At 35.1% G+C, this 11,010-nt stretch overlaps 1 protein-coding gene across 1 annotated transcript; it reads right to left on the bottom strand.

Moving 5' to 3' along the window:
- Positions 1–1,204: 1,204 nt before the first annotated feature.
- On the bottom strand, positions 1,205–10,150 carry PEX12 (peroxin-12). The gene is made up of 10 exons (XM_086438918.1): positions 9,969–10,150; positions 9,724–9,829; positions 7,921–8,069; positions 6,081–6,330; positions 5,510–5,619; positions 3,868–3,942; positions 3,623–3,709; positions 2,380–2,466; positions 1,799–1,936; positions 1,205–1,706 (listed from the first exon to the last, which is right to left on the bottom strand). Exons 1-10 carry the CDS (start codon positions 10,074–10,076, stop codon positions 1,635–1,637), a joined length of 1,182 nt encoding a protein of 393 aa, XP_086295044.1. The 5' UTR covers positions 10,077–10,150; the 3' UTR covers positions 1,205–1,634.
- Positions 10,151–11,010: the final 860 nt, after the last annotated feature.

Here is an 11,010-nt window from a genome sequence, read left to right as displayed (position 1 = left end):
GGCATGGTATATTGATTCAAGAGCCTCCATCCTAATTTATTTTTATTGATAAAAAATAAATAAGCAATCACTAACTCGGTGTTGGTGCACGCATCTTGTCAAAGGGTGTGCTTTTTGCACCTACCTTGTTGTTCATCTCGACCACTTAAAATGTTATTTTCTAATATATAAAAAAATAAAATTACCCATCACATTCACTCAAAAAAAAAAAATGATAACTTTTTGCTTGGTTTCATTACAACTTGGTAAGATCCTACCAAATCCACTTGAAAGAACTCAAAAAGAACCTATCATTGGGACAATGTAGGAATCTATCAAGTCCTTTTAACTAGATTTGATAGAATTTTATTAAATCGACCACAACGCATTATGTCCATGGTTTTTAAATTTGGTATCGCGTCTCCTCTCGTTCAACTCCGATATCAAGTTGTCTCGGACAAGTTTTGCAATACGTTTAAGATGTCTTGTGAGATAACTTAAAAAATATAACGTGAGACATAAAACTCAGTAAAATAAAATCACTTTGTGAATTGATCTCGTTCAACTCTGATACCGAGTTAACTCAGGCGATACGTCTCGGTCTCGGACGAGTTTAAAAACCATGATTATGTCTTGAACCACCAAATGATGTTTCATGTAATTTTTTTTTTCTTCTGATGCCAAGATTTTTGAACAACCTCTATATTAGGAGTTGAAGTTTCACGATCATTTCTTACCAACTTTACAAAGTCTAGGGTATTACTGCTCATTCAACAAAATCCTTATTGAAATCCTAATTAAAACTTCTGAAGATGAAAAATAAGAGAAGAGGGTCGAATCAGATTTAGTCCGGATGGTGGATGTATGAGTAAAAATTCGTTTGCTCGCTGCACCTACTTTTTATGTGGGTGAAAGCAATGAGTGAACTAGGTGAAAAAAAAAAAAGTTTGGTGCCAATAGCCCAACCTCACTACTAGATCGTTTTTCAAAAACAAATACAAGATTAATTAATCCTTAAACTTGGGTACCTGTTTATGACTAATGTGATCTGTTTGATGACTTCTCAAAAAACATGAAAATACAACAGTTGGATCAAATAACGCTTTCCCACAAAAAAAAATTTATAAAGAAAAATAAAAAAGACTGTTGAAGAGCTATAAGTCATCCTTCCAACATCTACTAGAGGAAGGGAATGCCTCCCGACTTCTTGGTCCCCAATCATATGGAACTTAAGAATGAATCATAATAAGATGTATTGAAACCATATGATCCATGACATGGTTTCCCAATGCATTGTATCTAAACATGATTTAAAGTTTCATGCCATTTCAGAATATTTGACCTTCCAACTACAGATTATTTTAAAATGTATTGGTCAAAAGACACTCTAGATCTTTCACAACCTCGAGCAAGATTTTAAACCTTGGTATCAAATAACCTTAGCAGACAACAGCCATTTGCACCTCGAAATTCGCACCATCCAGAAATTGGAGCTGGCTCTGTAATGTTAAAATTGTTATTCCTAACATGCCAAGGAGGAAAAACTATTCCACATTCTTTGACTGGTTATCCAATGCCCGAGTTTCTGTCTTAGCCGGTGCTTCAAACAATGTGCCTGCGCAGTCCCCAGGTCCAAAGTGAGTCAAACTCACTTGCTACATATCATGAAAGAGCCTTCTAATCTGATCGATAGTCGTGGGCATCAATGTAACTGGGCAGCGTTTGTACTGTGGCCATGCAAACCCAACAATGTTAATATGAACGAACTGTGTTTTTATTCTCAAACTGAAGAATTTGTGAAACAAGGTCTAGCTCATACCTGTGAAACATATCTGAAGATGCAGGGATAACAGAAGACAAACCCAGAGACTGCAACCACGGATGGATTTGAACGCTTCTGTGAGCACAAAGGACATATTGTTCTATCGGGTGGCAGTGGAATCCCCTCTTCCGCAACCTGGATTATATTGTTTTTATTTATCAGAATGGACTTAATCAACAGTGACCTCGATTTTACTAGATAATAGAAAAACTAGATTCTGAAATGAGTTCATTCTTTAGATTTTAGATTTCAACCATCAGATCTCAAATTAAAAGGTGCAACCTTCAAATCACAAGTACCTAAGAAAACTACAAAAGCTGATAAGTGGGGCTTTTTAGATGTCATTCATTAAGAGAACCAGCATTTAATTTACATTTTTTTTTTATTCGGCAAGAGACTCGGTATATCACCTTTGCCTCTCCAATCAAAAAGAATAAAAGAAGGTAGTTAAGCCCCAAAAGTAATGATCTGACTTGAAGAAGCCTTCAATATATATCAACATACCTTGACAAAGGTTCTAGAGTTAAAAATACAGAGAGCTAATGACTAAAAATGGATGCAAAACCAGATGATCTTACCTTCGGAGGTGGTGGTGGAGGAGGTGGAGGATACACGGTTGGAGCTGACATTCTTTCTTCAGCAGATTGATACCACCACTCAATCATCTGTGAGGATTTCCATTAGCGAAAATTGTTATTTGTACAACTTTACACTAGGCAATGACACTTAATGTGAAAGGGAATAAAAAAGCTGCAGTCATTCAAAAGCAGGAACTCATAAGATACTAATTGAATTAATATGCACATCAATTTCTCTGACCACCCAGTGCATTCATCTTGCCAATTTTCTCCATGTGATGTCAAGAACTAAATATCGGTAATATTCCAGTTTCAATAAAAATGTTAATCATCCCTCTGAAGAACTTAATGGGGATTAAATCTGACACCTAACATACAGGACTCGGTGCATCCTGTTGAAGTTAAATGCTTAAAATTTCTTCAACTCTTCTTTTTCTCTCTTTCCATTTTCCGCATTTCAATGAGACAGCCTAAGCCACAACTGTGGCCTGTAATATATCTCTACTATTATAGTGTGAGAAGGCAGAGTAGAAGTGATTCTATTATGAGAGAAGGTGGAGTAGAAGTGGTTCGACACCAAATTTTGGATCCCACAAATGCCCCCATCTTTACATTTTAACTTTAATAATATCAGTCATTTTGGTCAAAAACCAAGAAAATTGCAGCCCACGACCCTTGAGAGTTGGTTAATGTTTAAAATTACAAAAATATCTATTTTACTATGTAATATTCAAAAACCCTTTTAATAAATGTTTTAAATTATAGATAGGCCTTTTTGTTACATGTGCGTTTGCACATGCCACCTTCTAGTCTCTTAATAAATTAGTGAAGGGTCGGATACACAAAGATAATCTCTCTTATACTTTTGTTCTTCCTCTTCACCCTCAGTTTCAGTTACATCCTCATCCAGTTTACACTTCTTCAAGTCCAGCAAATTAAAGCAGTTTCTACTTCCCGGTTATCTATATTAGTTAGTAACCTTGGTTTTAGTATGGATGTATCAACATATGATATCTTTCTATCAAAATGACTTCTGAATATGACCATCTGTTTTATTTGTAGTCTGAAGATCAAATTAATAAAACTAAGTGCATAAAGGAGTAAAAAAATAACTTGGTGATTGTAGATAATTTCTAAGTACCAAAAAAAAATTCAAAGCAAATATTGAAATCATGAACTCATCACAGACAGTAGTTTGTTGCTCTCACAGTTTTATTTGCATAAATAAGTATTGCACACTCACTTTGAAAAAGAACACTGCTGCAATTAATCCAGTTTGTGCGTAGTCCAGTGTAGTATATATACAGCTAAGTAATACTCTTTGAAATGCCTGCATGTTATGAAACAGATAACACTTTGAAAGGAAAAAAAAAGGAGAGAAAAATAGAAAAAAGACGAAGCAAAACAAAAGAAAAACCATATGAAAAGACAGGTCAAGTCCAAGTCACATATCAACAGGAAAAACTAAACTGATTAACTAATAATCACCTTCAGCCAAGGAGGTCCGCGTAGTCTCTCACGTTCACGGCTTCTTATCTTTGAAATTTTAGAAGAAGTATCCATCTATCATGGCGTCAAATGGCAAAGATGTACATATGGTGAGCTTTATGAAAAGAAAAATATAAGAAAAAAATCATTCAAAATCCATTTCTAAGGAAAAAAAGAAGTGATAGGCAACAATTAAAAAAAGGAGAATGTAAGAAGAGCCAAAAAAAAAAAAAAAGAAGAAGAAGAAAGAAATTGTTCAAAATCCACTTCCAAGGAAAATGCAAAGAAGTGAAATGCAACAATGGAAGAGCAAAAAAAGGGAGATGTTGCGCATTAAAAAAAAATGAAAAACGCTCGTCTTCTTTCCAAAAAGGAAAGACAAGTGACAACTTTACCAGAGGCAAGTAATTTGTGATTAATATACTATTTATGCATATAAATGTCTGGGATATCATGCAGAAGCTTCGCTTGGGCACAGTGAAACAGCTAATCACAATAAAGATCTAAGACTATAAAATTGAGTGACCTAACATCTCAAATGTGATTCGATACAAAAACAAACATATATTCATGTAAGGGTCGGGACGTCCTGAGAGTTTTCTAGTCACAGATTTTAAATAGTTTGACATAGCAGAAGCGTGTGAATCAATAGATTCAACTGATAAAAACAAGCAATAGCTTTGAAGAAAATAAAGCAAAGAGCTAGACATTAAGTAACTAAAGAGAGTATGAAGTTTGCAAAAGAGAATTGAATTGTTGTTAAAATAAAATAAAAAATTAAGTTTTCTAATCTATTTATAACATAATAGCATTTTTTTTAATCATATTATAACTCAATTTTGACACTTCCAATCATAGCCTAAACAATAAAAATGAATTTAGACAAACACAGAAACTAAACAAAATAGAAATTACCCAATTCCTTTTCAGAAACTTATATCTATTATGCCTAAACTGGTGACTAAAGCAGTCCTAACATATTAAATAAAGACAAAAAGATATAAAAGGACTCGAATAAGGACCCATATGGTCAAACCGAAATCAGAAATTGGGACATCCCACTATGGACTGTTTTATGGGTTTCAGCCCTTGAATTTCACTGTTTTGAACAGATTCCAGCAGCAACAATTTGGTTTTTCTTCATTTTGTCCATTTCCTCTAAATATGCCAAGGCTATATGGTCTTATCATGTAAAAGTCCTACATCATAGTTATGGGTCCATATGGAGATAAGTAGTGGGTAATTTTCAATAAGAATGATTTCCTTGATGAAGATCATCCTCAAAATCATCAGACCATTCTGACATTTCTAGCCCTAGCATATTTTGACTTGAACCAACATTAAAAAGATTGTCTGGGTTTTTTTTTTAACTTCATAGGTTACAAATGTCAAAATGGGCTATTGTTATCCTCATTAAAATCAGCCCTTTGTTCATCTCCATGTTGTCCCACATAGCCGTGTAAGAAACCTTGACACCAAAAACCATGTAACAATATCCAGGCCCTATATTAAAAAATTTGTACAATGTCCAAGGCAAAAAGATGAATGCAATGAAACAGATACAATACTTGTGCAGCCAATAAATGAAATGCTCTTCGGAAAAATAAATGAAGTGAGATCAAACAAAATAAGAATGTTATACCAGCTCTTGCCCTGTTGCACGACAGACATGAATCCCAAGCACATGTAGTCCAGGAGAATAGAACCCAGTAGCATCCAACAGATATAACAGTTGATAAGCAAATGACAGTCCTGCAATAGTAAGGATCTAGCTTAGATTGGAGAATGGGAACATAATTTTTATTCCATTAGCAAAAAGGATCTAGCCCTTAAAATGTAAATAATAAGCTTAGTTTACAGGAAAAATCAATATTTCCAAAGCATTTCTGTATTTCTATAAGAATAACATTTGCTCCTAAAGTGCCAATTGCCCACTTCTTTGTTAAAACTATTTTTTACTCTACCATGCATCTCCTCCTAGTCCAAAGCTTCATGTGTAGTTGAGTTTTATAGTAAATGCACCACCTTTCCTTAATCGCATCAAGTTTTATCAAGACCTTCTTATCCAAGTGTAAATAAAGGAGGGTTGTATCAGGTTGACAATTGGCATAAAATAGTGTCAAATCCTTAACATGGATGAGAAAATAGTTCACAAATAACAAAAATCCTCCAAACTGCCACAGCATTGGGCAAACAACTTACACTACACATACCTTCACTGCCTGCATGTATCCATGGGTAGCAAGCACATATAATTGCCTCAATCCTTTTTGTGATACGTGTCCAACGTGATGCTTCTGTCTCCAAAGCTGTTGTTGGAACACGAGAAGTTCCACTACCATCAAAATAGTCAGCATCATTGAAACTTTCGTCACCAGGGCCCCATAAACTAGCTTGAAGTCTGGCTTCCCTTTCTTTGTTGTATATTGAATGCAACTTTGACTTAAAATATGGTAAAACAACCTACACACATATAGCACAAGTTACTCATAATTAGATTTTACAAAGAAAATATTCTAAGTTTCTCAAATAGGTTTCATGGCATTCGAAAAATGGTGTTAAAAACTAATTTAGTAATTTAGAATTAGAAGGTTAATAAAAGTTAATTAGACTTACAGAAGTATTAGCATAGCTTTAGTTCTATTAGGTTTATAAAAGTTCATTAGATTATAACTAAAGTCAAGATAAACAAAAAACTGAAATCCCCTCATAAACTAAATACTGTAGTTGCTACAGTCACGTGAACAGTACCCCCTATAATAATAGTACAGTAATATAACAGTGCCACGACAGTAACATGAAGTGCTACAGAGAAGTGATGATCAGACATTATGATGCCTACACAATATGAGTCCTTCAAACGAGACAAAGCGTAAATTAATATTTATTCATTCCTCCATAAATTTATTTCATAAGGACTGAATAATTTGGAAAAAAAAAAGTTCATACAAAAAAAGTAATTAGTCATAGATTACATAAGACATAGTCAAAAAGGAATTTGAACTTGCTTGTCTTAAAGTTTGGCTTTCAAGTAGTGTGGGATGTAGAAGATTCATTGTGGTGTTTGTCCAACCAGGGGCACCAAAGGAGATTGTGATATGTGATGCCAACATTGATGCATGAAGTCTTGGAGGACCCCTCAATGATCCAATGAGCGAGACCCATGGTGGATTGAATATTACCACCAAAGCCTTGAAATTTGGTGGAGAAGTGAGTAATTGCATCCAATTAGAGATAGGTTTATGCACTGTAGTTAAAACTTTGTGCCTTGCCTAACCAGGACCCCTAACATCTAGGCAAGCCCCGAGATGGGTGCCATTACCAGGGATTGAATTGTTGTGTTAAAAGTGTCGGTGTAGGTGTACATGCAACCTAATGTAACGTATCTACTACACTCAAATAGGTCTCTTATAAGATTAAGTATAAATAGCTCTAATAGGTTATTTTCAACTTATTCTCTTTCATTCATGTTTTGGAGTCATGGCTAAGGAGTTTTTGAGCCCTGTGTAAGGTATCATTTTTCTTTAAGAAGAAATGGTATGTAGCACATAAATCCCTCCCTCCGTCTGAGTTTTTTCTTTTTCCTCATCTTTTCCCTTTTTCTTATATTGTTTTTTCGGAGAGAGTTCAGAACCCTCTCCGGAACATAAGATTCAGTAATTGAAAAGATTCATAATAGACTTATGCATCACATGCACGATGACATTCAGTAGCATAATACGAGGAGACAGTAACTAATATCTCTAGTTAATTGGCACACCTTCATTTGACTGCTCATTATGAAACCTTCCCAGAAAGTGTGATCTCCCAAATGAAATAAATCTCCACACCAAGAGAAAAAGATTAATACTAGCATTTGAGCCTATTAGAGAATATATGGACTTTTAAATATGAACTGTGATACTATAACTGTTTGTCCCAAGATGTAGGGCAATCTACTTACCAAAAAAGAAATTGTAGGAGCAACATCACACGACATTTAATGAAAAAGAATTCAGATTTCACTTGGTAAAGATCCACACTTGACTAGCTAAAAACAGAAGGAGATTGTACCAGAAATGCAACTGAGAGAACTTTTTGTTGCTTTTCTAATCCAGAATGATGAAGCCTATCACCTGAGTCCTTATGGGGATTGTCTTTGCTCAATTTTATCTTCACTGCTCTCCTACGTAAGCCATACAAAGACTCAGAAAAAGAAGCATCTGCAAACAAATAGAAATATAAAAAACATATATATTACTTAGCAAAAAATGCATGAAACTTCAAGTCAGGAAAAACTAAAAACTAGGGAGCCCATACATAATAGGACGAAACAAGTCAAGCATATTGGAACCATGAACCATCCCAATCCCATGACATATATTTCACAATGTCAATGCAACAATTTTCCCTGAAAATGGGTGAGCCCAAAACATCTTTTTAACTTTCTCCAATTACACAATTATTCACGCATATTTAAACTTTTGCAAAGATTAGGGCTACAAAAGAAAAAAAGAAGCATTGGCTAAGATAAAGATAGAACAAGCTTTAGATCCAAATAAATAGTATTCTAAAGGTATAGAAGTGCGTGAGAGGCAATGAATTTTACTATTTAACTAAGTTGTTCAACAAGATATTGGAGATGAACAAAATACTAGCTGGATGGAGGATGGTATAGGGGTTAGACCCATAGTTGCAAAATAACTTTGAGGTCGTGGGTCCAAGTCCAGCTTACCCATCAAAAAAATAAAATTTGGAGGACGTAGATATTTACAAGAATAAGGGAAATCAACAAAATTACACTAATTGTAGTAGGATGAAACTTCTAAGTCACATTCTGAAATTACCGGAGAGACTAATGGGAAAGAGAAAAAAAGTCAAGATGAGAAAACAATGATGTAGGAAAAAAAACTCAGCTTATGTCAAAGAGGCCACCACCGACACTACCTTCTTAGTTACATAATAACTACAAAATTTCAGAAAATATGAATAATCTTCTTATGGTCTCAATTCCTTGTTCTTTTTGAGGTTTTTTGGGTGGTCCCAAGTTTGATTTTGTCTCTCATTCAAAGTTGGGATCCTTCCTGTTCTCCGGAAGGGAAAAAAATCCTATGGAAATTTCTTTCATTTGCAGTGTGCTGAGAGTTGTGGCTGGAAAGGAAAAGGAGAGTTTTCCAAGGTGTAAAATCTTCAAACTAGGAGCTAAGGATAAATGTTCTTAGGTTGCCTGTTTTTTGGGTATAAACTTTGTCCAGAGTTCAAGGGTGTATTTTTCGAGGATTTTGCATTTAGATGGGATTCAATGTGTGCAACATAGGAGCTCTTTATTTCTTTTTTCTTCCTTTTTAGGTAGGTCATCTCGACCGTTGTTCTTTCTTTCTGGTTGCAATAAAATTATACTTATCAAAAAAAAAATCTACATAATTTTCATTGACTTAGAGAATGCATATGGTAATGGTAGTCAGTTTTTTTTTTTTTTTTTTTTCAATTATAGAGCGGGTGAAAGCAGGGTTTTTTTATCCCACTTCGGTGGTATTACACTCACACAGTTTACTACCTCATCAAGGTGGCAACTTCCAACCGCTCGGGTAGTGTAGTTGTCTTTTAGTGACTTGGGTGTGCTCCCCAAGGTCGTGAGATCGAGCCCCCAACCCCCACCCTCAGCGATTATGCCCGAGACACCAGTTTTTGGTGATTAGGCTAATCTGGAGGGATTAGTCCTACTTTCAAAGGGTCCAACGAACGTGTGATTTGTTTAACATTTGTGACCCTCTACTTTATGATACAAGAAGTATAAAAAAATTCAATTTTTATTAAAAATAAAAATGAACTATATATCTTCCTTGATTAAAAATCGAAAGAAATAAAGAAAAATACCTGTAGTTCGTAAACTGTGAGTTTCGAGAACCATCATCAACAGCGCGAAGAATTCGTCGTCATGGTCCAATACTTTGTGAAGAAATGGTCTTCTTAGAGCTAATACCTGAATCATCACAATCACAAATAACTTAAATTAGAAAGATAAATAAACCCTAGATGATTTGAACAGAGAGAGAAACGAAAATTGGGGAGAAAAAAAGAAGAAGTGAAGATGAAGATGAAGATGAAGAAAGGTGAAATACACCGATTGAGTAGGTGAGAGCGGCTCTGAGACTAGCTGGGAGCTGTTGAGCCGCCGCCATCTCGAAGAAAGTGGGGCGAGTCCCCTGTCCTCCCACCTGAAACAGCATCTCTCTCTCTCTCTCTCTCAATTCGAGGATGAGCAGCGTTTTAATGAGTTTGTAGTTTGTACTTCGCTGTGTGTAATAATATATGGTTGTGGAGATGAAGTCTTATACGTAGGGGTTATAGAGTGCGAATTCGATGTCGCCAAACTCACCACTTAAAAAGCAAATTCCTTTGGCCCACTGATCCATGATCAATAGGTCTTTGATTGATGAGATATCTGATTATGCTCCAAAAAAATGCATAAAATCGTGTGGTTTAAAAAAACAATCATGAAAATTTGATGGGAATCCCTAAGAATCTCCTTCCATCTTAGTTTTACGTCATTTTTCTGTTTGATTGCACAAGAAAAATAGGTGGGAAATCGAATTTCTATGAAAACTTGCAAATTTCATCGTTTGATTCAAATGGTGGAATCCATTTTCCTGTTGTACCCATTTTTCCAACGAATTCGAATTTTATAGAAAATGAAATTATATGCAACAGACCCTTGGGGAATCCTTTCTTTCAATTTTGCATAAAGCATTGATTCTAATTGCCTTTGAAATGTTGATTGGTGATCTCCAAAAATGCTTAAGATCATTGGCTAAAATAATATATAATCTGGATTGAAATTACTGATCGAGCTTGTTTTTTGGTGTAGTGGGCCCCAAAAAAATGTGCCGCAAAGCACTTTTGTATCTCTTTGGTATAAAAATCTGGAATCCAGATTTCAGTTGAAGGATGTGGACTTCAGTTGCAACAAATGTGCAGAAGTCGATTGGGCTGGGTTTAAACACCTTCATCATGGGCTTGGCGTATCCTTTCATGAAGCCCATAATCCGAAATGCAAAAATTCATCAATCAAGGAGTTCCCACATTTGATATCCAAATGGACTGAAATGTATCTCAAATTCAAAACAGAAAATATGAAAGGGACTGAGCAAGGACACTGAGAAA

This window comes from Akebia trifoliata, chromosome 4 (genome assembly GCF_017979445.1).
Source record: "Akebia trifoliata isolate Shusen 1 chromosome 4, ASM1797944v1, whole genome shotgun sequence".
NCBI lineage: Eukaryota > Viridiplantae > Streptophyta > Magnoliopsida > Ranunculales > Lardizabalaceae > Akebia > Akebia trifoliata.
The sequence above is the reverse complement of the archived record's forward strand: the minus strand, read 5'-3'. Positions and strand labels throughout refer to the sequence as shown.

Bases quoted from the DNA above. Each gene is read 5' to 3' on its own strand.
- PEX12 (XM_086438918.1), bottom strand. From the start codon at position 10,076: ATGCTGTTTCAGGTGGGAGGACAGGGGACTCGCCCCACTTTCTTCGAG. The intron at 6,331-7,920 runs GTACAATCTCCT...ATATGTGTGTAG, and splicing joins TTCTCTCAGTTGCATTTCTG to GTTGTTTTACCATATTTTAA. The intron at 1,937-2,379 runs GTAAGATCATCT...AATATAATCCAG, and splicing joins CTCCACCACCACCTCCGAAG to GTTGCGGAAGAGGGGATTCC.